The sequence below is a fragment of the Phacochoerus africanus genome, chromosome 14 (assembly GCF_016906955.1).
Source record: "Phacochoerus africanus isolate WHEZ1 chromosome 14, ROS_Pafr_v1, whole genome shotgun sequence".
NCBI classification, from domain to species: domain Eukaryota; kingdom Metazoa; phylum Chordata; class Mammalia; order Artiodactyla; family Suidae; genus Phacochoerus; species Phacochoerus africanus.
Window position 1 is genome coordinate 47,277,036 of NC_062557.1, and position 27,998 is coordinate 47,305,033.

The 27,998-nt window shown below is 44.0% G+C and overlaps 1 protein-coding gene across 2 annotated transcripts; it reads right to left on the reverse strand.

Moving 5' to 3' along the window:
- Positions 1 to 5: 5 nt before the first annotated feature.
- Positions 6 to 27,998, reverse strand: CRK (CRK proto-oncogene, adaptor protein). Of its 2 annotated transcripts, none has more exons than XM_047758707.1 (3): positions 27,607 to 27,998; positions 16,417 to 16,782; positions 6 to 2,646 (listed from the first exon to the last, which is right to left on the reverse strand). In XM_047758707.1, exons 1-3 carry the CDS (start codon positions 27,845 to 27,847, stop codon positions 2,639 to 2,641), a joined length of 615 nt encoding a protein of 204 aa, XP_047614663.1. In that variant the 5' UTR covers positions 27,848 to 27,998; the 3' UTR covers positions 6 to 2,638. The 2 variants fall into 2 exon arrangements, with proteins under 2 accessions (XP_047614663.1, XP_047614662.1); XM_047758706.1 differs by having other exon boundaries at positions 16,247 to 16,782.

Sequence of the window (27,998 nt, forward strand, 5' to 3'; positions counted from 1 at the left end):
CTTTCTTCAAAAGATCACCAAGCCAAATATTTGGCCATATTTTTATTTACTACATATACTATAAACATATACAATACATGCTACAAAAAACACATTTTTTTTAAATTTAACTGTCAAGAAAGTGTATAGTGTTATAATACAATGGCACATGTTCATATTTTATTTCAAATTGGTTTGCTTTTCACCCATTTCAAACCATTAATAGTGAAATGTTACTTAAGGATAATTAAAAATTATCTATTTGCATTATTAACAATAAACAATTCCAACAAATTAATAAGAATTAACCATGTCAAATATTAGTATCCAAAAAATGGGCTTTTGCAGAAATTATTATATAAAATATAGCAGCCAATTTCAGTTCATTTTGCTCTGTGACAATGTACATATGCACTTGAATAAGATTCTAGCATTTGCTTTTCAAATATACTTATACGAAGTCCTTTGATTTCTTAAGGTCCAATAACTGCTATACCCAGCCAAATCCAACCCAAGAGTTCATGTAATGGCTTTGGACAACCGACGGTTAAGAAATTCTCATGATTTGGGTGGAGTTGCATGTTCCACCAATATTACATATGATGAAGAGACATTACAAGCCAATATCAAAGTCAAAGGCAAAAGAAAATACAAACATTCAACTCAATTGTGACAAAGCTTTTCTACAAATATTTTAGATGTCATACTTTCAGGAAAACAAGATTTAACGTGTATTTGGATTTTACAGTATCTACGCTCTAACTGAAAATTTAACAGAGTAGTCAGATGGAATGAAGTCTAGTATTGCAAATCTGTTCATTCAATATTATTGAGCACCCACTATGTGCACAGCACTGTGCTAACATTTTAAAAGTCGAGCACTAATGTCTTTATCAAGCATTACCTTAGTGTGAGGTAAAAATATATTAAATTAGCATAACTCATTAGTTCGCTTGTGGTAATGTATGTAAATCCTGTGCCAGCTGGCTTCCCTGTGCCATATAATGAGCTTCTGCACACCCCTCATTCACTCACACAAACATCTGTACGCTGACTGTGCCAGGCACTGTGCTAGTCGCTGGGATACCATGATTTGGCCTATGTTCAAAGAAGGCAAATTAATCTTAACCTATGCAAAACAATTGGAAAGATACACTACTTTTCCAAAATGAGGCCAAAAGCAAAAACAACATGTTTCTATTGCTCATATCACACTATAGATAGTAACTGCCTCCGGACTGCGAACTAACTTTGAAAGATTCAAACTGTAATCTAAATAGCCTAGATCATTTTTGGTCTCAGAAGTCTATTCTTTGGAGCGCCTAACCCCATATAAACGAATCATTCCACACTTAAAAGGTTTTGTAAACTAAACTTGAACACAAAGAAAAAGAGCCCAAAATGAAGGCAGTTTAAGCACTATTCTGGCCATATGAAATGAATAATACGCAAGTAATTCGTGATTGGTTCAAACATTTTTCAAAGCACTAACCCTATCCCCAAATTCACGTAATTTTAATTTGACTTTTATACAAGTTGTACATAAAGCAAAAGGGCAGAATTTGGCCCCCCAACCTTCTATGGAATATTCTTAAGTGATTGGTCCTTCCACTCCAAGTAGAAGCTAAGAATTCCAAAGAGACCCCTAAGAGGATACTGGCACTCGGGAGAAACGGCCCTGCTGGATCCCACTAGCCACGAGTCTATTTAGCTGTGGTAGCAATGTGAACCTACTTTGACCCCTTGAGGGAAGGCGGAGAGCTGGGAGTCTGGCTGTCCATGCAGTGAATCCAATACTGGCTTAAAGCTATGCACTGAATAAAGTGCTCTGCACATCCTGCTTATCATCTGGAATGAAAATAAACACTTATCTTGAGAAATAACCTATCTGTAGGTTTTGGGGAAAAGAATGACCAGGCTTGAAAGAATCCCAAGAAAAAGTATGAAGCATTGACTGGGAAGGAAGACAAATGCCTCTAGTAGTGTCCTCAGAATTCTCAGGATTTGAACTGTCAGAATGAGTCATACAATGGTCATGTTCTATAAATGAAAAAGCAATCCCATTGGGTACTATTCACACGGTGCGTGATTACTTCACGGGGGTGGAAGGGAACAGTCTATTGCCATTTGATAGCATGGTTTCAGAATGAAAATAAAACCACTGACTAAATCAGGGTAAGCAGTATGCAACACTCCTCTCCTGTCCAGCAGTTTTCCACAGGTTGATTTGTTTCGCCTGAGAGAAAGGAGGCGAGCTACCTAGCCCTTCAGATATACTCAGGCAACGCTGCTACCACCTAAAATTGTCAATTCAGAAGTTAACACACAAGCCCTCCAGTTTCGTACCCTGAATATGGTAAATGAGACTAGGAATGGAGCAGTTCAATCCAAAAAAAGATCACAGGTAACAGAATGCTTATAGAAACTAGACTGCTTTGACATCTGTAAGAAAACTGTATAGATGGCAATTGGAAAAAAAAAAAAAAAGATTGTTCCCATCTGTCAGCAAAACTGTTTGTTGAGCTATACTCAGCTGAAGTCCTCATCGGGATTCTGTTGATCCAGCAGACAGACATGTGTGAATGGGAAGTGACCTCGTTTGCCATTACACTCCCCTTCCCACTGACCACTCATATTAATCTTCGTAACCTTTACCAGCTCACCGACCTGCAGGAGGAGAATAAGGACAGCACTTTATTTCCAGTCATGAAAGCAAGCTGAAAAACGCCATTCTCAGTTTAGCCACACCCTGCCCATGTGATTGCTCTAGGGCTGATATTACAGAAATGACTATTCCCTGCCTCCCAAGCCCCAGCCACCAGACCAATTACTTGTGGTTAATGCAGGCAGGAAGAAGAAGTGATTTCAGCAGCGCAGGAAAACAGAGTACAGAAAATAGAAGGGATACTAGAAAATAATACCTTTGGAAATCTCAAGTGTCTCTAGAGGAGCAACCCTACCTAGAGCGATCCAGTGTTCCTTGTCTCTGAACCCACTACCCTTAGCTTCTTGCCTTAGCCTCACCGGCCCTCCCCTCACTTGCATATAACAGCACAATCCCCAGCCCACTCTTGTACACATATCCTGGTCTGCTGCTGCTGTTGGGAGAGCAGAAGGCGATCATGGGAAGCATACTTCATTTGGTCCCAGAAAATGAAGTGTTCCCATCACCTTCATTCCAAGGCAAGGCTTCTCCCAGTTGTGCAGGTATAGGCCAATCCTCCAAACTCCATCAGTACCCTGAGAGATCCCACCTCCTTCAGCAAGTTCTACTTGGCAGGCCACTGCCTGCTAGTGACCTCACCTGCACCATGGGAGCAACCAGGTTGCTCCCTCACTGACACTTGGTACCTGTTCATTAACAATAAGGGGACATCATTTTGCTGTTACAAAAAGATTCCTGCTGCAACATCAAATATTTGTGACAACTGAAGATACACATCTATCTTACCATGAAATTGAAGACAAGATCAGTCTGATGAATGGATTTGCTATGGAGCAAAATATCTAACAATGGTGAGATAAGGCCTCAGATGTCACTACCCTAAGGAACTTTATGACTATCCTTTAATTAACAACATTTGAGCTCTGAGCATACAAGTGGTTTCAAAGCATTACTGTCCATTTGCTTTTATCAAGTTAATAACTACTATATATTTAATTTTCATAAAATACTATAAAGGGTATTTTATATAAATTATTTTCCAATAATCATAATGACCCTGTAAGATAGAAAATTTCACAGGTGATAAAATTGAGGTTCACAGCAATTACATGTTATACCTGAGCTAAAAGAGCCAGTGACAGGGCTGGGACTTGAACCCATATGTATAAGCTCTGAAGCCCATTTGTGTTCTTTCTACTTACTATACCAAGAACACTCAAATTATGCTCCCATGGCCCTAGGAGTTCCTTCCCTAAGAATGTCTGAAGGCTAATTCCAGTGTAAACCAGGGGCCTTCTCTAAAACCAGCTTCACACTCACTCACAGAGGAAACAGGTTGCCTACTGGCCTGTATTTCCTTAAGAATTATTTGGGAGTTTCCCTGCAGTGCAGGGGGTTAATGATCTAGCATTGTCACTGCAATGGCTTGGGTCACCGCTATGGTGCAGGTTCAAACCCTGACCCAGGAAATTCCATACACCAAGGGCACAGCCAAAAAAAAAGAATTATCTGAAAACCAGAGAGACCTAAAGTGGTTGGGGGGTGGGGTCACAGGATGCTGAGAAAAAGACAACAGAAACCATGGAATATTACAGGGACAAGGGACAAGATACAAGCATGAGAAAAAACAGCAGCTCAATCTGTTGATATGTGAAGATTAAGACTGATGGTGTAGAGGAAGGAGAGGGAAAAATTATATTGCATGTCCATCCCTGCAAACAGATCCAGTTCTATAGGATGCTAGCACCAGGGTTCTGTTTATTCCCAGCAACCCTCCAATTCAATTTCTGACATCCGAGCAGGCCAACTATAACAGGAAAAAATTTTCAGTCTTTGAAAAGAAGACCAGAACATCAAGTGAAAATTTTTCCTTAGTAGTAAAAACAATCTAAAAGATTTCTTCCTATATCGCTAATTCTAGTACTCAGAACATCTCACGTTTTCCTCTTTAAAAATTTTTTGCAGTGTTATAACAAGTTAAGCTCTACATAAGCTCCATAACATACAACTATCCCTTAGTGAATCTGCCTTGTTTCTGACTTATCAGCTACCCCTGATTCCCTACCCTTCTCCCTCCCTCTCACACACATATACTCAAAAGTAACGTTCCTGTGCTGTCTTCCCTTGCTATGTTACACTGAATCAGAGCAAGTGCAACACTTCCCCCACTTGCATTATTTATCTGTACTCTCTGTTAAAACACTCATCTTATACTCAAATACTATTCAAGGAGTTCCCTCGTGGTGCAACAGGTTAAGGATCTGGCATTGTCACTGCAATGGCTCAGGTCACTGCTGTGGTGCAGGTTTGAACCCTGGCCTGGGACCTTCTACATGCCACAGGCATGGCCTAAAGGAAATTAATAATAAAACAACAACAGGAGTTCCCACAGTGGCTCAGCAGGTTAAAAACCTGATATAGTGTCCATGAGGATGTGGGTTTGATCCCTGACCCTGCTCAGTGAGTTAAGGATCCAGCATGGTCATAGGCTGTGGCATAGATTGCAGATGTGGCTCAGATCCTATGTCACCGTGACTGTGGAGTAGACCTACAGCTGTAGTTCCAATTTGACTGCTGGCCCGGGAACTTGCAGATGCCACAGCTGCGGCATAAAAAGAAAAAAACAAGGAGTTCCCATTGTGGCTCATCGGGTTAAGAACCCAACTACTACCCATGAGGATGAAGATTAGATCCCTGGCCTCACTCAGTGGGTTAAGGATCTGGCGTTGCCGTGAGCTGTGCTGTAGGCCATGGATGCAGCTCATATCTGGCATGGCTGTGGCTGTGGTGTAGGCCAGTGGCTACAGTCCCAATTCAACCACTACCCTGGGAGCTTCCATGTGCCACAGGCGCAGCCCTAAAAAGACAAAAAAAGAAACCTCTGATTATGAGGCAGACCTCACCAGTACTTTGGAGAGACAGTGATGATTCTTTCACCAAGGTACTGCTGTATCCAGTCAGGTCCGACACCACATCCAGAAGAGCAAGGCCTCAAGTAAATCATGGCATCTTCTGTACAGAAGCCTGAATACAGTTACTTCAGCTTCTTCACCCCCAGACCAACTTGAGGAACACTGGTTTCTTCCTCAGCTTTGTGTAGTCCCCAAAGTCAATCACGATCTCAGTACAGATGAGTGAAATCTAGTACTGATCTAACTAAGCAAAAGATTATCCAGGTCATCCTCACCAATCAGTTCCAGTGATAAGAAAGAAACTGGAACCCAAATGGCATTAATTTTTGGTATTCACTAACCAGAAGACATCAGGGCACTGCTTAAACTCCTCTGCTGGCATAACACCACAGGTGACTGCTTTTCTAGTTTCTATCCCTGCTATCTAACCAGAAAGCCATCAACAGCTGCCACCGTTCCTTTGATCCAGATTTGCTGCAGGATTCTGGGGAGCTCAGGGCAGGAAATACACACAACTTCACATAAATAAAGCCAAGGAAAACCAGGTACAGAGATGGAGCTCAGGGACCTTGTCTTTAAACATTTTCAAACACACCAAGAACACATTTAGTAAATACTTCAAGATTTGACTGAAAGAGAAAAAAAAGGTAAAACTATAGCAATCTAAGAGGCGGCCACCAAACTGGCCCATGAGCCACATCCAGCTTATAGCCTATTTTTGCAGTTTTACTGGAATACAGCAAACTCATTTGTTGTTTTGTCTATGGCTGCTTTCTTGCTATGATGAAAGAGTGACAGAGGCCAGAGGGCCTGTAAAGTCCTTTACAGAAAAAGTTTGCAGACACCTGGTCTAAGGAATATGCAATGTTTAGGGTCTACCTAAATCTCTCAAATCAGGAGTTCCCGTTGTGGCGCAATGGAAGTGAATCCAACCAGGAACCATGAGTCTGTGAGTTCCATCCCTGGCCTCGATCAGTGGGTTAAGGATCCAGCGTTGCCATGAGCTGTGGTGTAGGTTGCAGCCTCGGCTCGGATCCTGCATTGCTCTGGCTGTGGTGTAGGCTGGCAGCTGTAGCTCCAATTAGACCTCTAGGCTGGAATCTCCATATGCCGCACGTATGGCCCTAAAAAGCAAAAAAAAAAAATCCAAACATTAAAAATAAATAAATAAATAAAATCTTTCAAATCAACGGAAATAAGTGAGGACAATTCAGCCTTAATGATTCACTTGCCTCAGAGATGGACTGAAGTGGACATAGCTGTGGCTCATATTGGTGGAAAGCTGCAGGCCTTTGAAATTTAACTGATAGCACAGGGAACTATACCTAATCACTTGTAAAGAAACATGATGAAGGATAATGTGACAAAATAATGTATATAAATGCATTAACTGGGTCACTTTGCTGTACAACAGAAATTGACAGAACATTACAAATCAACTATAATAAAATATTTTTTAAAAAAAGAAAGAAATTTAACTGGTAGGTAGGCTTCTAGGTGTGGAGGAAAAGCATCACAGTGGTCTTGAAGATAGGTTTTACCCGGATTCTAGTTCAAGTCAGAAAAGTTTCTGTAGCTTAACAACTGATAATGAATGAAACTAAGTACCCCTCCCCTTGGTGAAAGGTGACCACAAATAGTAGGTAACTTTCAGCTCAACATAGAGAATTTTCTAAGAGTTAGTACAATGAACTGGACCTGAATTTCCAAAACTGTACATCAGAGGCACTGCAGCAAATTCAGAGAGGTGCCACCAGGTATTTTAAATTCTTGGAGTTCCCATCGTGGCTTAGCGGTTAACGAACCTGACTAGTATCCATAAGGATGCAGGGATTGAACCTGCATCCTTATGGATACTAGATGGGTTAAGGATCAGGTGGGTTAAGGATCCGGTGTTGCCGCAAGCTCTGGTATAGGTCACAGACATGGCCCGGATCCCACGTTGCTGTAGCTGTGATGTAGGCTGGCAGCTATACCTCCGATTCAACCCCTAGCCTGGGAACTTCCATATGCTGCGAGTGCTGTTTCCCTCAAAAAAAACTTGAGGGAAACAAAGCAACACCTGACGCATTATGCCACAGGAACTACTACTAAGGCAGGCTAAAAATTTCAACATCCAAACGTACTACATCCATCCTTTCAAAGACGTTGTATCTTTGCAAAGCTGGATTTTTGGGGGGTTTTGTCTTTTTAGGGCTGCACACGCAGCATATGGAGGTTCCCAAGCAAGGGGTCTAACCGATCTACTCCACAGCCACAGCAATGACGCCAGATTCGAGCCACGTTTGCAATCTACACCACAGCTCACGGCAATGCCGGATCCTTAACCCACTAAGCAAGGCCAGGGATTGAAACCGCAACCTCATGGTTCCTAGTCGTACTCGTTTCCACTGTGCCACGACGGGAACTCCCAAAGCTGGGTTTTGACAGTTGCTATGATAAAAACCAAGTATCTCAGAGTACACATTTTATTAGTTAAGTATCTGAAGTTATTTTATTAAAATATAAATATTACTTTCTTTCAATTATAGTTTATTTTCTCAAATGCATACAAGTTATCAGAATACAATGTTTTTTTATGGCTGCACTCATTCAGTCCCAGGCCAGGGACTGAATCTCAGCCGCAGCCACAACCGACACCACAGCTGCAGCAATGCTGGATCCTTTAACCTACGGCACCAGGCTGGGGATCAAACTGGTACTTCTGCAGCGACCTGAGTTGCTGCAGTCAGGTTCTTAACCCACTGTGCCAAAGCAGGAACTCCTAGAATACAAATAATTAAGTTGTATGAACCTAGCTACTTAATAAATGGAACTGTTAAGTACTTCATTTGGCCTGGAACACTGTAAAATATCACTGAAACACTACGGGTTCTATGAATCAAGAAAGTTCGGAATCTACATTTTTGTGGTTGATAGGGAGCTCCACAAAAGGAGAGATATTCAAACACATGTTTAAAAATCATCTGGGAGTTCCCTTTGTGGCTCAGTGGTTAACAAATATGACTAGGAACCATGAGGTTGTGGATTCGATCCCTGGCCTCACTCCATGGGTTAAGGATCTGGCATTGCCGTGAGCTGTGGTGTAGGTCGCAGATGAGGCTCAGATTCTGAGTTGCTGTGGCTGTGGTGTAGGCCGGCAGCAACAGCTCTGATTAGACCCCTAGCCTGGGAACCTCCATATGCCACGGGTGCAGCCCTAGAAAAGACAAAAACACACACACAAAAAAAATAAAATAAAAACCACCTGGGGTGGAAGTTCCCTCATGGCTCAGCAGGTTAAGGATCCAGAGTTGTCACTGCTGTGGCTCTTGTTCCAGCTGTGGCACAAGTTCGATCCCTAGCCTGGGATCTTTCATATGCCATGGTAGCGGCCCTAAAAAAAAAAAAAAAATCAGAGGTCCCATCGTGGCGCAGTGGTTAACGAATCCAACTAGGAACCGTGAGGTTGTGGGTTCGATCCCTGGCCTTGCTCAGTGGGTTAAGGATCCGGCGTTGCCGTTAGCTGTGGTGTAGGTCCCAGATGCGGCTCAGATCCCACGTTGCTGTGGCTCTGGCGTAGGCTGGTGGCTACAGATCCAATTAGACCCCTAGCCTGGGAACCTCCATATGCCTCAGGAGCAGCCCTAGAAAAGGCAGAAAGACAAAAAATAAATAAATAAAAACCATTGATACTTGATTAAAAAAAAAAAATCATCTGGGAGCAGAGGGCCAGAGATACAGATGGGGAATAAGATACAAAGATATATTACACAACACAGGGGACATAGCCAATATTTTATAATAACTATAGAATATAACCTTTAGGGAGTTCCCGTTGTGGCGCAGTGGTCAACGAATCCGACTAGGAACCATGAGGTTGCGGGTTCGGTCCCTGCCCTTGCTCAGTGGGTTAACGATCCAGCGTTGCCGTGAGCTGTGGTGTAGGTTGCAGACGCGGCTCGGATCCTGCGTTGCTGTGGCTCTGGCGTAGGCTGGTGGCTACAGCTCCGATTCGACCCCTAGCCTGGGAACCTCCATATGCCGTGGGAGAGGCCCAAGAATTAGCAAAAAAGACAATATATATATATAACCTTTAAAAATTATGAATCGCTATGTTGCGTAACGTATAATATTGTACATCAACTAAACTTGAAATTAAAAAGAAAAGTTAATTCATCCATGCAGATACTAGAGGGGCTGCCTTCAATATCTGAGAGGTTGAGACAGTCTCTTCCCACTGAGATACTGTGATTTGAACGGAAGGAGATGTCCAAAATGTGTGGAAGAAGAGGGAGAGGAGACATCTGTCTCAATGAACAGTCCACAATTCAAGAGAAAGACAAACTGGACACAGCCAGGACTTGTCATTTAGGTTCTTAAACTTTCCAATCTCATTTTTTCTCTCTGGAACAAAGGGAAAATTAAGATCTTCACTCCAATTTTCTATATCAGTCAAAAGGCCTAAATTACTTAGATCTCAAAGAGCTCTACGCGGGGAGATGTTAAGTTGACGTAGGCCCTGCTGCATATAATCCAGGACCCAAAGCACTTTACTCCTTTCCTATGTGTGCCCTGAAGAGCTGGTCCCTGCCTAAGAACACCCAAGAGGCTCTTGGGTTACTCTGAAGTTTTATCTAACAAAGGCAAATATCAAGTCAAATCAGGAAACAGAAGTTATGTGACTAGCACTTTTTTTCTTTTTTGGCTGTGCCCTTGGCATGAAAAGTTCCCAGGCCAGGGATCAAACCTGCACCATGGGAGTTCCCATCGTGGCTCAGAGGTTAACGAAACTGACTAGCATCCATGAGGATGCAGGTTCGATCCCTGGCCTTGCTCAGTGAGTTAAGGATTTGGCATTGCTGTGAGCTGTGGCGTAGGCCAGCAGCTACAGTTCCATTTCAACCCCTAGCCTGGGAATCTCCATATGCCGCAGGTGCAGCCCTAAAATGCAAAAATATGAAAAGTAAAAATAAAAAATAAAGGAGTTCCTGTTGTGGCTCAGAGGTTAACAAATCCGACTAGGAACCATGAGGTTGCGAGTTTGATCCCTGGCCTTGCTCAGTGGGTTAAGGGTCTGGAGTTGCCATGAGCTGTGGTGTAGGTCACAGACACGGCTCAGATCTGGTGTTGCTGTAGCTCTAGCGTAGCTGATTAGACCCTTAGCCTGGGAACCTCCATATGCCGCAGGAGTGGCCCTAGAAAAGGCAAATAAATAAATAGATAAACCTGCACCATAGCTGTGACAACACCAGATCCTTAACCTGCTGAGCCACCAGGGAACTCACTTGATTAGTACATTTACAGATAATGTGATTGTTCTGGACAGTCTATAGAGGCATAAAATAAACTTTAATACCTACAATGTACAAGATAAAATGCATCACTATTCCAGCTCTCAGGAGCCATGAAATAAAAATCAAAATCTGGAGTTCCCGTCGTGGCGCAGTGGTTAACGAATCCGACTAGGAACCATGAGGTTGCGGGTTCGGTCCCTGCCCTTGCTCAGTGGGTTAACAATCCGGCGTTGCCGTGAGCTGTGGTGTAGATTGCAGACGCGGCTCGGATCCTGCGTTGCTGTGGCTCTGGCATAGGCCGGTGGCTACAGCTCCGATTAGACCCCTAGCCTGGGAACCTCCATATGCAGAGGGAGCAGCCCTAAAAAGACAGAAAGACAAAAAAAAAAAATCAAAATCTTAGATCAAGATTAAAAAAAAAGGTACACTCTCACTATTCTAATGTTATTTCCAGTATTTCTCCATCAAAATATTCAGCATATCTGAATTTGTTTAAAATCTGTCTTCAGGAGTTTATGTTGTGGCTCAGTGGTAACAAACCCCACTGATATCCATGAGGACACAGGTTCAATCCCTGGCCTCACTCACTGAGTTAAGGATCCGGTGTTGCTGTGAGCTGCAGTGTATGTCACAGTCGAAGCTCAGATCTGGCATTGCTCTGGCGTAGGCTGGCAGCTACAGCTCCGATTCAAGCCCTAGCCTAGGAACTTCCATGTGCCACAGGTACGTCCTTAAAAAGACCAAAAAAAAAAAAAAAAAAAAAAACAAAACAAATAAACAACTATCTTCAGAACAAATAATAAATAAGTACATAAAATAAAATAAAATCTCTCTTCATGAGAAGCTCCAGGATGGAACAGATGGTGTCTTCTTGGTTTGGTTACATTCCCCTAAAACTACAGTGGGCAGAGGAATACCCCTACTTTGGTTATTGGCTAGAATTAATTCCTTCTTCCTATATCCTTCACCCCTACTGGAGAAATCTGGTGAGTAGGAAAAGTGAAAAAAGCCATCAGCTTATATTCTATTGGAGGACTCTGGTCACTGCAAATATACCATGCAGGAAATATCCATCTGTAAAGTGAGGATAGGTAGCTCATGAATAATTTTTTTCTTTTTAGGGCCGAACCTACGGCATATGTAAGTTCCCAGGCTAGGGATCAAATTGGAGTTACAGCTGCCGGCCTACACCACAGCTCACAGCAACATCGGATCCCTAACCAACTGAATGAGACCAGGGATTAGACTTTTATCTTCGTGGATCTAGTTGGATTCATTTCTACTGCACCACAATGGGAACTCCATTCATGAACAATTTTTTTAGTAATTTTTTTAAAGTACAGATATTCCTAAAAAAAAACAAAAAACACACAAACAAACCAACCTCCGAGAGACCTTGACATATAACACAGTTAAAAACAAGGTGCTTTAGGAGTGCCCATTGTGGCTCAGCAGTAACGAACCCAACTAGTATCCATGAGAACTCGAGTTTGATCCCTGACCTCACTCAGTGGGTTAAGGATCTGGCTTTGCCGTGAGCTGTGGTATAGGTCACAGACTTGGCTTGGATGTGGCATTGCTCTTGCTGTGGCGTAGGCTGGCAACTATAGCTATGATTCCACCCCTAGCCTGGGAAGTTCCATATGCTGCAAGTGTGGCCCTAAAATGCAAAAAAATAAAAAAATAAACAGAGTTGCATTGGATTTCCCACCATGGCTCAGCAGAAACAAATCTGACTAGTTATCTACGAGGATGCAGGTTCAATCCCTGGCCTCACCCAGTGAGTCGGGGATCCAGTGTTGCTGTGGCTGTGGTATAGGCCAGCAGCTATACATAACTCTGATTCGACCCCTAGCCTGGGAACCTCCATATGCTGTGGGTGTGGCCCTAAAAAGACCAAAAAAAAAAGAAAAACAAAAACAGAGTTGCTTCAATTAAAGTAAGAGAGGAAACCCAAAGCCTTAAATCCTCAGTTGACACTTCCTGAGAAGTGTCAAGACATGGGAGCAGTCTGAATTCTACTGTTTTCATATATTATGTCTAGGGTCCTGTCCAATTCTAAAATGCAGTAATTCTAATTTATTAACTTCAAGTTAACTCCACTAAAATGTGCCTAGGCAATCTACAGACCTGAACTTATAGTGGGTCAAGTACAGCGATGAATGTTTTTCTTATCAAAACACCAAGACCAGAAAGCCAGAGTCTCCTAGTCTTATCTCGCAGCTTCATCTCAATAAGGACCAGGCATCAGCTCCTAGGAAAAACCATAGATGGGAAAGGAAAACTGCCTCCCTGCATAGAGTGCAAGTGAGGATATGGCGTCAGTAAAACCACACACAACTTGCGTTGAGGGAGGCAGCATCACTGTTATAAAACCAAAGAATGGAGACTGAATCCTGGTATGGTAGAAAAGGGACCAAGGGAGGTCTGGGTTCCTTACATCTCCACCAAACTAGTTTGAACAACCCATTCAATCTGCCTCAAAGTGAGTTTTCTCCACACAGTGAGTAAGGACATCTAAGGTCTTTCCAGCTCTAAAATTCATTTTTTTCTTTTGCTTTTTAGGGCCACACCTGCGGCATATGGAAGTTCCTAGTTTAGGGGTTGAATGGAGCTGCAGCTGCTAGCCACAGCCACAGCAGATCCTACACTGCAGCTTGTGGCAACACCAGATCCTTAACCTGCTGAGAGAGGCCAGGGATAAAACCCGAATCCTCATGGATGCTAGCTGGGTTCTTAACCCGCTGAGCCACAACAGGACCTCCCTTTAAAATTCTATGACACTGGAGTTCCCGTCGTGGTGCAGTGGTTGACGAGTCTGACTAGGAACCATGAGGTTGCGGGTTCGGTCCCTGCCCTTGCTCAGTGGGTTGACGATCCGGCGTTGCCGTGAGCTGTGGTGTAGGTTGCAGACGCGGCTCGGATCCCGCGTTGCTGTGGCTCTGGCGTAGGCCGGTGGCTACTGCTCCGATTCAACCCCTAGCCTGGCAATCTCCATATGCCGCGGGAGTGGCCCAAGAAATAGGAAAAAGACCAAAAATAAAATAAAATAAAATTCTATGACACTAAAAACACACCATGTTTTAAGTACATAAGGTGTTTTAAAGCTATTATTTGGGGTATGTGTTCCAACTGGAAAGTGGTTATCTTCATCAATCAACATACATGGCTCAAAATTAACATCCAACTAAAAAAGGAAACTTACTAAAATCATAAACTCGTCTTCTACTTTAATTTTTATTTCACAAGATTTAGGTTTCACAGCAGGAGAGCAGCTCAATCATTTCTGAGCACTAAATAAAGCCTCTAATCAAGGTAGGCATCATTAAGAAACAATTCTTTTCGAGAAAGGAATTGCAAATGGAAGCAAAATTAATGTGATAATTCTCTCCTGGGTGTTGGCTGGCTTGTTCTATGAATGTTATTTTCACACTCCAGTCCAGTGCCAGCAAGGTCTGCAGTAAATGTCAAGAGTCATAATTACCACGTGTACAGCACAGTGTTGCATTTTGCCATTATCTGAACTTAATCAAAAGTATGAGGCCAGAAACTCCTTATTTCTTCACTGTTTCTCTTACTCTCCAACCACTAAGTGGGAAAAAGTGGTGTGACCTAGACAACATACATCTTATTTCTCATCAAAGCTAAGACACAATACCTTTAAGTTACATGATCTCAAAATATACAAACCTTTTATTTTTTATTTATTTATTTATTGTCTTTTTAGGGCAGCAGGTGCAGCATTTGGAAGTACCCAGGCTAGGGGTCAAATCAGAGCTGCAGCTGCCAGCCTACGACACAGCAACACCAGATCCGAGCCTCTTCTGCGACCTACACTGCAGCTCACAGAACGACTGATCCCACTGAGCAATGCCAGGGATGAATGCTGGTTCTCATGGATACTAGTTGGGTTCAATACCAATGAGCCACAAGAGAAACTCCGAAATATATCCACCTTAAAAAAAAAAAAAACATTTTTGAAGTTCCCGTAATGGCGCAGCAGAAACAAATCCGACTAGGAACCATGAGGTTTCAGGTACAATCCCTGGCCTCGCGCAGTGGGTTAAGGGCCAGTGTTGCTGTGAGCTGTGGTGTATGTAGGTCGCAGATGCGGCTCGGATCCCTAGTTGCTGTGGCTCTGGCGTAGGCCGGCAGCTACACCTCTGATTAGACCCCTAGCCTGGGAACCTCCATATGCCTCGGGTACAGCCCTAAAAAGGACAAAAGACAAAAACAACCACCACCACCACCACCACCATTTTTCAGTCAAAGTTGTTAAGAACCAACTAATCCTCCTTTGCATGCGCTATCCAGAATGTAAAAGTACTATCAAATCCAGTACTATCAGAGACTATTTCAAAGCAGCTCATTCTCTAGGCTAATGCTCCCACTTAGAGGGCAGCTCCCCTTCCTCCGTGGTATAAACGTGACCCAGAAGAAACAAAATTGAGAAGAGAATTCAGCTTACAAGAACACACTTTTGCCCCTCCTCTGCTAACCTGTACTCACATAACTTCAGCCTGTGCTTACGAAAGTTAGCTACTTGCTTACATTCAAGTCACCATATCTAAAAGGCTCTGACACCTGGGATAGTGTGCCCCATCTGTATAAGCTTTTATGCTAAACCACTAGCTCTGCATAACTGAGAAAGAAAGGGAGGGTGGGCAAGAGGAAGAGAAGAGCTAAGAGACAAAGCTGTGAGTGCTCAAGACAGGAATCAATACAATATAATGGCTGGCCAGAGGAGATGGGTTGCCAAGGAGAACCATTAACCAGCGAAAGGCAAAAATCTGCTCCTCAGGAGGAACTGGCTACTTGTCTATAAAATGCTTTAAACAAAGACCAAGTCAACCTGCTGTTCCTTGGAACGAATACTTCTGGGTATCTCTCCATACCTGCACACTTCACTTACCCTCCTGAATTATTTAATGAATGCACAATCAATGGTAAGAAACTCCATGCCCTCTAAAGTAAAAATATCATGGTTTTTTAAGAAAATTCCATTTAAGTATTTTGACTGAGACCACTTATCATACTCAAATCTGTGTGAGCCCATTTTGTCGTAGATAATGATAAACAGAAAAAAAGAAACAGATGAGAATGTAGATGAGAAAAAATATTTTAGGTTAATTCCTGTGAATTCAGGTGGTGTTATTAAAGTCGTCAAGGTATGGTTTAGTAAATCAATCAGAACATTCCGTTATACAGTTTTAAGCTTACTCATTCCCAAACAGGTTTTCTACGTAAAAGAGAAAACCCAACATTAAATGCCAAAATCAGTACTTAACGGTTCGACATCTACAACAACATCACAATGCTGCCGCTTGTATTTGGCATTGCTACAAAGCTCTAAGAGGTCTGAGAGGGAGACCCTGTAGCAGATCTCTTCTTTCTACATTTTGCACATTATGTACCTCCAAAGCCAAGGCTGTCTTGTCGTAGGCATTAGGGACTCGCTTCTGGATTACCCTGGCATAAATGGGCCCATTCTGGAGGTTAGGGAGCGGAGTGTTGACGCTGGGTTGGGCATAGGGCCCGGGCTCCGGCCCACCCAATGGCTGTGGGTGGGAACCCTCCTGGTTACCTCCAATCAGAGCCGATACTGAGGCGGAGGCAGGTCTATACTTCTCGACGTAAGGGACTGGGATCATCCCCCTCTTGCCTTCGCTGTCCTCCGCATTCCACCACTGCTCTTCAGGCTTATCCCGGATTCTCAGGATGTCTCCTTTCTTAAAGGGAAGATCTTCCTCATCATTCCCATTAAAGTCAAAGAGGGCTCGGACATACTCTGCCTCTTCCTGCCTGAGAATCACTCCACTACCCTGCCTGGATCTGGAAACTGGTTCTATCAACGTTGTAGTGTCCAAATAGTGTATTTTGTAGAATTCCAGTAAAGCAGGCAATGAATCAAATTCTTGATCTCCTATTCGGAGTCTGGAGGGGCTCACCCCTAGGAAAAAAACAGAGCAGGGCATTATTTAGATATACCAGGAATGAAACGCAGATTTTAAGCATTTCCCACACACATTAATTCAATCAGAAAAAAATAAATCTAAATAACCCCTTCTCCTCATAGCAAACTAAAATACTTTGTAGCTCAAACATTCCCTGGGAAGAAAGATGGCTGTGTCCGTCTGAGGCAGAAAAGGAACAGAAGGCTATGACAGACCAGTCACACCACTCAGAAGCTCTCGTACTGGATCAGACACAGCAGCATGGCCTTTTTGTTCCTTCTCCCAAAATGTTCTGTTGTCATTCCACTTACAAAGTACTAAGGGTTCAAGGCTGTGTTACACTCCTCTTCTGAACCTTGGAAATGTAGCAAACTCCTCTTTTCCATGGGTCCCAGCAAGTGTCCCAGGAAAAGGTGGGGAGAACGTCATCGACACTAGGTTCATACATTCATCTCTTCACATCTAGACTGGGCAATTCCTAATAAGCAAAAGTTTTGAGGCTATCTTTTCAATCTACAATTACTAATCTCAACTTCATTTCTTTGACAGCTAAAAAAACACTAGAAAGAGAAACTAAAAAGCAAACTGCTTAAACCTCAGTTCCCACGATCTTCACTTAAATAAAACATAGAAACTGGATTGTTCCCTTAGAAACAAGTAAGTCTTGGAGTTCCCGTCATGCCGTGAGCTGTGGTGTAGGTCACAGATGTGGCTCAGATCCTGTGTTGCTATGGCTGTGGGGTAGGCCGGAGGCTACAGCTCCAATTCGACTTCTAGCCTGGGAACCTCTGTATGCCTCAGCCCTAAAAAGACAAAAGACAAACAAACAAACAGGTCCTGAAAAAAGGTAAAACAAGGATGCTCAAGAAAACAAAGTGTTAAAATCCCCAACCTCTGGATGACATGGTGAGCATGCAAGAGAAAGGACATGGAGTTCCCTTATGGTTCAGCAGATTAATCCAGCAGTCACCACTACAGCTCAGGTCACTGCTGTGGTGAGGGTTCAATCCCTGGCCCAGCAACTTTCACGTGCCACCAGTGTGGCCAAAAAGGGGGGAAAAGACAGACATATTAGGAATGCTTAAAATTCACAGGACACAAAAAGATCTGAGTGGGCCCCAGACAGAGAGCATGCTTTAGAATGTATTCCCTATGGAGTTTCCGTCGTGGCGCAGTGGTTGACAAATCCGACTAGGAACCGTGAGATTGCGGGTTTGATCCCTGGCCTTGCCCAGTGGGTTAAGGATCCGACGTTGCCGTGAGCTGTGGTGTAGGTTACAGACGAGGCTCAGATCCTGCGTTGCTGTGGCTCTGGTGTAGGCCAGCAGCTACAGCTCCCATTCGACCCCTAGCCTGGGAACTTCCATATGCCGAGGGAGCAGCCCTAGAAAAGGCAAAAAGACAAAAAAAATATATAAATAAATTAAATAAAATGTATTCCCTGGAGTTCCTACCATGGCTCAGAGGAAACAAATCTGACTAGCATCACAATGAGACACCAACATCAAATGCTTTCACTGACATGTGGAATCTGAAAAAAGGACAGACTGAACTTCTTTGCAGAACAGATGCTGACTCACAGACACTGAAAAACTTATGGTCTCTGGAGGAGACAGTTTGGGGGGTGGGGGGATGTGCTTGGGCTGTGGGATGGAAATCCTGTGAAATCAGATTGTTATGATCATTATACAACTACAGATGTGATAAATTCATTTGAGTAATAAAATGAAAAAAAAAAAAAAGAAAAATAAATAAATTAAAAAAAAACAAATCTGACAGGCATCCATGAGGATGCAGGTTTGATCCCTGGCCTCACTCAGTGGGTTAAGGATCCAGTGTTGCTGTGAGCTGTGGTGTAGACTGCAGATGCAGCTCAGACTCCACATCACTGTGGCTGTGGTGGAGGCTGGCAGCTACAGCTCTGATTGGACCCCTTGCCTGGGAACCTCCATATGCCATGGGTTGCAGCCCTAAAAAGACAGAAATAAACAAACAGATGTATTCCCTCTCTATCCTGAGATTCAAAAATTTAAGGATAATAAATGACTGCATTCCATTCTAAAAGAAGAAGCAAAGTTTCTAATGAAGAATACAAAACTTTAGCTTGCACTCCGCTAAGCATTCAAAATTATCACATCAGGAGTTCCTGTCGTGGTGCAGTGGTTAATGAATCTGACTAGGAACCATGAAGTTGTGGGTTCGATCCCTGCCCTTGCTCAGTGGTTTAAGGATCTGGCATTGCTGTGAGCTGTGTTGTAGGTCGCAGACGCAGCTCAGATCCCACGTTGCTGTGGCTCTGGTGCAGGCTGGCAACTACAGCTCCCATTAGACCCCTAGCCTGGGAACCTCCATATGCCATAGGATTGGCTCAAGAAAAGGAAAAAAGACAAAAGAAAAAAAAATTATCACATCTTTTTTTTTTCTTTTGGCCTTGCCTGCAGCATGTGGAAGTTCCCAAGCCAAGGATCAAACCCATGCCACAGCAGTGATCTGAGCTGCTACAGTGATGCCAGACCTTTAACCTGCTGTGCCTAAAGGAAACTCCTCAAATCATCTTTTTTGGTGCGGGGGTGGGGGGTGGGGGGGCACTGCCGCCCCAGCATATGGAGTTACTGGGCCAGGATCAGATCTAAGCCAAAGTTGCAACCTATGCTGCAGGTGTGGCAACACCAGATCCTTAACCCACCGTGCCAGGCCTGGGATCAACCCTGCATCCCAGCACTCCAGAGACACCACCAGCCTCATTGTGCCACGGAAGGAACCCCCTTCTCAAAAAAAAAAAAAATTTTTTTTTTAGGGCTGCTCCTGCAGCATACTGAAGTTCCTGGGCTAGTGGCTGAATAGGAGCTGCAGCTGCCAACCTACACCACAGCTCACGGTAATGCCAGTTCCTTAATTACTAATCGAGGCCAGGGATCGAACCCGAATCCTCATGGATCCTAGTCAGGTTTGTTACTGCTGAGTCATGACAGGAACTCCCCAAGAATATGACTTCTAATGGCTATAAAATATTTACAAGCTTTCACTGTTGCAAACAATGCTGTTTTGAGTGTTTTCGTTCTGATCTATGGATGAACATTTTTAAATACTTCTTTAGGATAAACTTGAAATGCGGTTGCTGGATCAAAGAATATTCTTACATTAAAGTTTATGTTGCCTACCTGCTCTCCAAAAAGTTTGTACAATTTTACACTCCCACCAGAGGTTTATGAGTTCTCATTTCCCCTCTATCCTTGCCAAAACAGCAAGGATATATCTTCTTCAATATCTTTGACTGATGTTTTTCATCTCTGTTGACTTTTTGTACTTCTTTTGTGAAAGCTCCTTGTTTTGAGTACTTTGTTAAGGGAAAATGGCCAATCCACCCTCTCCACTCCTATTGACACTGGCCCACACATCTAAAAGCCTTAGCTATTAATGCTGTGAAATCAGAATATTGTGGTAGCCCAGATGTCTAAATTACTTCACCACTCTAAAGAAATGAGATCTAATTAATTTGTTCCATGTTAGAAAACACTTCTTCCAGAAAAACCAGAAAAAGTACATTTAAAATTCTCCACTGGGGAGAGGTGAACATATAAATTTTTGAAGTTAACCAAAAGTCCTCAAGACAGAATGAGTACTAATGAGTGGCTTCCCTTTTCACCCAAATGAAAGAAAGACTGAGACATACTTTAGAGGGCTGATGCACATTTCTTACATTGCAAAAGTCCATCTGTGGAATTCAAGGCTATAAACTAAAACAAGTTAAGAGCCCACGTTCAGTAATGTTGGCTGTCTCTCCAACTCAAGATGTTGAAATAGATGCCCAAACCCAGAATTGTCCATCTATGGCAAACACTCATCAGACACCAGCAGAATGCAGCCCCAATAGTTCCAAGTGCAGGGCTGGAGAGGTGACTGTGGTTAGGATCAAACCAGAGCATGGTGCTGCTCCACTCCGGAGTTTCTCCTCACCAAGGCAGAGCACTGACAGGCAACCACTCCTGTGCGAGTCTCGTGAACAAGGAGATGCAGTACCACCTCACCTATCACTAGGCTACAGTGATCACGAGGCCTGCAGAACTAGGTCAAAGACAGGGTCAGTGTCAACTCCAAAATCTACTTAGCACTGCTGCCTGGTTAAGAAAGCTTCCAGGGCAGAGCGGTAGGGAGAACTTCACACCAGCAGAACATTCTGGCTTCGAAAAGAATCCTAATGACACCTAGAAAGAAAAGCTCCCTTGCTAGAGTAGAGTTAGTACTGTAGACAAAATGGTTTTCACTAGTTAAGTTACCTTTTGGGACAGTGGGTAGCATTTTGTAAGTGCTCAGTGTTAGATGTTACTATACAGCATTCTTGGGTTTTTTTCCCCCCTTTTTAGAACCATGCCTGCGGCATATGGAAGATCCAGGTTAGGGGTCAAATGTGAGCTGCAGCTGCCAGCCTACGCCGCAGCCAGATCCAAGCTGCATCATCTCACGGCAACACCAGATCCTCAATCCATTGAGCAAGGCCAGGGAAGGAACCTACCTCTTCATGGATACTAGTTGGGTTCTTAACCCACTGAGCCACAACAGGAACTCCTTATATACTATTAATGAACCTAATTGTGAAGCAAGGAAAAGTTAAATGAAAATCTTTTCACAGCTTTGAAACTCAGCATAACTGGGGATACAAAAGCAAACACTATGGGGTTGGTGAGTGAGCAGCAGAGCAGCATGTCTTAGGAAGGCATTTCCCCCCCCTCCACTTTCACTTTTAACTGCAAATGTGTTCTTACAAAAAATAGGGACAATAAACTACGTTCTAAGACACAACAAAATCAGTCTGATGATGACCTAGCAGTTAAAGACTCAGTGTTCAGTGTCACCACTGTGGAAGAAGAAAAAAAAAAAAAGATACAACAAAATCATGATAAAGGAGCAGCTCTTGGAGTTCCCATTATGGCTCAGTGGTAACAAATCCGACTAGTATCCATGAGGACACAAGTTCGATCCCTGGCCTTGTTCAGTAGGTTAAGGATCTGGCGTTGCTGCGAGCTGAGGCATAGGCCTCAGCTGCAGCTCTAACTTGACCCTCCTAGCCTGGGAACTTCCATACACCAAGGGTACAGGCCTAAAAAGAATAACAAAGGAGCTCTTCTCATTCCTGAATGTTTCTAAGGTACTCTTTTCACTCTAAGATGGCAACCACTCCCTTTCAACCATTGTTACAGTTCCTCCAATTACTGTACCACTGCAAGTGAATTTTTTTTTTTTTGGAAGGGGGGGCAGGGATTAGAAGAACAAATAAAACCATTAAGCCAAATCCCTTGGAAAGATCAGCTCACCTGCCAGAAAGGTAGCAAATTGGTTCAATTCATTTCTTGTTCAAATGCTTCATGCTGTGAACTGGGTCCACCATTTTTTTTTTTTTCTGTTTTGTTTCTTGCTTGGCAATCCCAACAAATACAGAAATACAAGGAAAATTTTACCTATAAATTCTTTTTCTATTTTAATGACACTATAATTACTCCAGAGAGGAATATTTGTTTTTGTGCACTGCTGCAGCAGAGTTAGATATACGGGGCAATCAAGCTTCACTGATCCAGAAGGAAAGGGAGGAGAACAGAACACACGTTAAGTCCCAGATAAGCCCAAACCTCACCACAGCTATGTGTTCCGGCTCCTTTTCCCTAGTTCATCTCCTTCCAACCACAAGCAGCCAAAGGCAGGAAATAGAAGGGCGGGAAAGGAAGGAGATACAGTCAGTCAGTCTAGAGAACAGAACCAACAACAGAGTTCTCACAGCTGGGACTTGGAGCGGACTTGTTCTACATCAAAGCTGTGTTGGATTCTGAATCTGCAGTTAAGAACAGTCAGAAATCAAAATCAATACAGTCAGATGTATCTTTCGGTTTCTATACATAATTAATTCTAAGCGTTTCAGCCCTCAGGTTACATCAGTTTTTACACCACCACTCCCCGAGGGTTTTAGGAACATCCAAGAGCTGTGTGGGCCAAAACAGGCCAAGTCACTCTGCATGGGTACCACCACAGTGGCTCCATCATCAGCCTCTCTCCTTGGTATCACAGCACTTCTTCCTCTTTCTTTTCCTCTGCTCTTAATTTCCATTCCCTCTCTTCTTTCTCCTCAGTGTTCTCTGTATTTTTAGAGGTTGCTCACTCTCACCACCTGTCCAATGAAAAGCCCTGGCAAGGCCACTGATTCCATTTGAGAAAGTATCCCAAAGAAGTATCAAGATGTAGGGGATCCTAAGCAAATAGAACTTACTAAAAATGGTGGATGTCAGCAAGGTACTTTGAAGATTCAGACTAAGTTTGATGAATCCTGGCTCTACTATTTACTAGCTATATGAGTTGTTATTTAACTTCTTATAGGGCCTAATTGCTATCTAACAAAGTTCCTAAAAGTAGCTGGTATAAGTGCCCAATAAAAAGCAATTTACCCTAATACACACCCCCAAACCAAACTCAAAGGTTTTTTGTTTTTTTTTTTTTTTGCTTTATAGGGCCACACCTGAGGCCCACGGAAGTTCCCAGGCTAAGGATCGAATTGGAGCTACAGCTACAGCCACAGCAATGCCAGATCCAAGACGCATCTGTGACCTACACCACAGCTCAGGGCAATGCCAGATCCTTAACTCACTGAACGAGCCAGGGATCAAACCAGCATCCTCGTGGATACTCGTCAGATTGGTTTCTGCTGAGCTGCAATGGGAACTCCCCTTTAAAAATTTTTGATTCATTCCTAAATCCAGGGTCTGCTGCACGGTTTCCAAAAGAAGATTCCACAGAAATTCAAGATGTTTCTCAAAAAGTTCTGTGGTCAAATTGGTTTGAAAAATCCAGTATCCAATGCCTGCCTCTCTTATAGAACCATAATTTCACATAAGCATAGCAAAAACTTGGAGAAGTTCTGCAATAAATAAACCTACTTCCTGTCATGATGAAAAAAAAATTGGAGGAAGGGGTGCTAAAACCTTTAAGTAACTCACTTTAGAACTCCGAACCTACTGAATGGAGAAATACTCTGATATTAAAGAGCGAAACATGAAGACCAGGTCTGAGAACTACAAAGATGAGGTAAACAAATGAAACAGATGCTGAAGGCACAAAAAGGCAGCAGTGGGTAATGAGCAGTCCCCTAGGATCTCCAGAGGTGGCTTGGCCCAACACCAACAATTACCACCCTAGCTTCTGCACCCGACCCCAAAATGAGGCAAGCTTTTATGCTCCCGTCACGCCTAGGACAACAGGTGGGTAGCTCTGGGTTGAGCAGGTAACAGCTGTCATCCTACTTCCACGTAATGGATTCTTCACTTACTTCTTCAGTCGTGTTGCAAGCCTCTCAAAGGAGGACAGTTTCCCATTTTGCTTCAACTCCTCCCCCTCAACCACATAAATTAACATACATAATGCTTATTGAGTACTTACTACATGCTAAACCCATTCCTAAGCATGTAATGCACTAAAATCCCCACGACTACCCTATGAGGTCAGTATTACTATTTCCTCTCTTTCATCACAGATGAGGAAACTGAGGCAGAGAGAAGTTAAAGAACTTGCCCAAAGTCATATTAAGTAGTAAGCAGCAAGCAAAGAAGGTTCAAACCCAGGCTTCAGAGTACGAGCTTTTAGCTACTCTCCTAACTCATACTTAACTCAGTTTTATTGATTGTCTACTGGACAAGGTCTAGTAAAAACCTCATGTTCCACAAGAAAGAAACTAGTGGATCAATCAATGATTGCAAAACCTTCCTAAGAAGTACACCTGCAGAGTATAACCAGTAGACTTGACCAAGCCCTGCCCTTTGGCCCTGGGGCAGTAAGGGCACCTCCAGGCGATGGCAGCACTGATAGCCTGGGGGAGCTAAACAGTTAAGCTAAAAATGGGTTTACAGGAAAAGGTTGAGAATTCCTGGCCTATTCTGTTCCTATGCCTCTAAAATCTCTATCTAAGACATTCCATACAAATTTATCTTATGCCTATATCCACAAAATACATTATATAATCCTAAACAAAAAGCTTATTTCCCACATTCAATCTGCCAAAAAAGGTTATTAAAAGCCTCAGCATCACTGACTTTAGACAGCAGATGCCATCTTCTTTCTTTCTTTTTCTTTTTTTTTTTTTTTGCTTTTTAGAGCTGCAACCGCAGCATATGGACGTTCCCAGGCTAGGGGTTCTAATTGGAGCTACAGCTGCCGGCCTACGCCACAGCCACGTGGGATCCGAGCCACCTCTGCGACCCACACCACAGTTCATGGCAACGCCAGATGCCCAGCTCACTGAGCAAGGCCAGGGACTGAACCCAAATCCTCATAGATACCACTGCACCACAACGGGAACTCTTGAAGGCCATTTTCTTGTCATCCTTTCCTTTTGGTCTTTAAGCAGAACCTGGGACCCAGGACAATGACAAAAGTGTTCAGTCCTCAAGGGATCTCAAAAGGAAACTGGCTTTGACAAAAAAAGAATACAGTCCAATAGTGTCTGATCTCAGGTCACAATTCCTAGGTTCCAATTCCGGCTCAGTCATTGACTAGCTGTGTGACCTGGGGCAAATTACTGAATTTCTGACCCTGTTTCTTCACCTGCAAAATGGAATTTTGCTTTGTTTTGTTTGCTTTTTAGGGCTGCACCCCCAGCATAGGAAGTTCCCAGGCTAGGGGTCAAATCAGAGCTGTAGCCACTGGCCTACGCCACAGCCACTGCAACTAGGGATCTGAGTCACAAATAAGACCTACACCACAGCTCATGGCAAAGCCAGATCCTTAACCCACTGAGCAAGGCCAGGTATCAAACTTGCATCCTCATGGATACTAGTAGGGTTTGTAATCCACTGAGCCACAACTGGAACTCCCTAAAATGTAAATATTTTAATAAATGGAAATCACAGTAATTTCCTCACTAGACTGTCATAGACAGTAAATGAGACAAGGCACTAAAGTACTCAGCAAAGTACCTGGCACAGAATGACCAGTCATTAATATTGTATTGCTTAAGTTCAAGAAATTCTTCTGTGTGGTTTCCAAAGAAAAAGAGCTCAATGGGGGCAGGGCGGAACAAAGATTAAGTAATCTTTAAAAAGACGCAACTGAATCAGTTGCCCTATGTGGAAAATGGGTACATGGCAGAAAGAACAATTACAATAGCCATGAACTTTCCACACCCCATCCACAAACTCTGGCAATCTTCACCTTCTCTCTTGGGCCAAGGATCTGACCTCCTATCTGTTATGAAAAGGTGGAGCTCAGTATTAAGGTAAGATCTGAGATTAAAGTTCTAACACCAAGATGTGGGGAAAGCTCAAACAAAACTGCCTGCCATTTCCAAATTTTGTAACCAACAAAACACATACACAAACAAAAGGTCGAGAATTGAGTTCCAATGATCATTTGCTGTGTCACTCACTGCACAGCAACGCAAAACCCCAGACACTAGGAAGGTGGTAAAAACTCGAATACATTCGGTTTAGGGTAAGTACATGTTACATACCTATTCCCATCTCAGGTTATAATGTTATAAAACCAATCAGACCGAGAAAGACCTAGGATAATTTGTGGGCTTAAAGATTCCACACCCTTTTTAAAATTGGTATGTGTTAACAAGAGAAACTATTTCATCTTCCCATTTCTGGTCAGAGGGGATAAATCTAAATTAGGATTATTCTAAAAGGGCAAGTCTGCAAAGGGCTAGTTCAGGAGCCTTTCGATTCATGTGAGACTAGCCTGAATCTAGTTTCAACTGGTCAGGAGGAAACTGCTTCAGCTTGGTGAGCGTGAAAAGGCACTAAGACCCTAGGTGCTGTTACACAGGTAACAACAGCCTCAGAATTACTCTGTACCTCACAAACTTCAAGTACCAAGTGCATAAATCCTCTTCACACTCCCCAAACAGCCCATGTTATGTGTAAGACAGACATATCTAGGAAGATTCAGGCAACAACCCCCAACCTACTGAGCAAGGAGAGACCCTGCAGTATAAGACTGACAATGCTGAAGTCCAAGGAAAAATGAAGTTCCATTCACTTTCAGGGAAGGGATTGTTTCCATTGGCGTATATCTGGTTTATTTCCTGAAAAAAAAAAAAATTCTTTCCTCCACTATTCGCTTTGAAAACTACAACCCCTTAATTGTCAAAGACAGTCGCTGGACACCAGGATCTCCTCGGCACAGTCAGCCGGGCATCAGCTTATTCTGGGCCGGTGACAGGGGACCTTTCTTCTATAACCAAGGCACTTAGCTCACCACCTTCGTCCTCCGCGGGGGAAGAGGACGGTAAAAGTATTTTGGAAAAATGCCCAAGAAAGGAAAAAGCTGACCGGTTTCCTGAGGGTGTCTCCATCCCTCCCGGCCGGTATGTGGTGACTTCCTACCAAAGGCCACCAGGGGAGTATAGCCAAACCCGGCTCTCCAACACTGCAGGAAATGTTTCAAGCCTAAAAAGCCACTTGTAGGATTATCGGATTCATTCCGGGCACCGCTGCCAAGTGATGCCCCCGCAGTGCCAACATCCCCCTCAGCTCTTTGTCCCCACGTTGCCTGGCCCTGCACGGGCGCTAGCCCCACCCTGGGGCCGAAACAGTTCCCCTTCCCCTGGGCTGTCCTCCCAAGTCACACCCAGAGGCCTGGGTCAGCGGCTCCTCCTCCCCCACACACTCCCGCTCGTCCGTGGGAGCGAGCCGGACAGCGGGCTGCCCTCCGGCCACGGTCACTCCAGCCCGCTGCCCAAGTCCCTCGTGGGGGTCAGCTCTCGAGGAGCAGCCGGCTAGGCTGGGGAGTTCGGCGGCCCTAACCCCCGCCCGGGGCCTCCCGTCCCTTCCGTCCCTCACCGGGCGGAGGCTGGGCGGGCGACGGTGGCACTGGCGGGCGCGGGCCGCTGCTGTTGATGATGTAGTGGGAGACGCGCGAGTTCTCGGAGACGCTGAGCACATAGTCCCCGGGGCTGGTGCTCGAGTCCCGCACCAGGAACACCCCGTGCCGCTGGCCCTGCAACAGCGCCACCGCCTCCTGCCGGCTCAGCCGCCCCCAGTACCAGCTACTCCGCTCCTCCGAGTCGAAGTTGCCCGCCATGGCCGACTCCGCGCCTACACGCTGGGCCGCCGCCGCCACGCGCGCCCCTCCAGTCCCGGCGCCCGCCGCCCAGCGGACCGGCTCGGGTCTCCGCTTCACAGCAGCGCCTGAAATGGCGGCGGCGGCCGCGGGCCTTCCCCACCGGAAATGA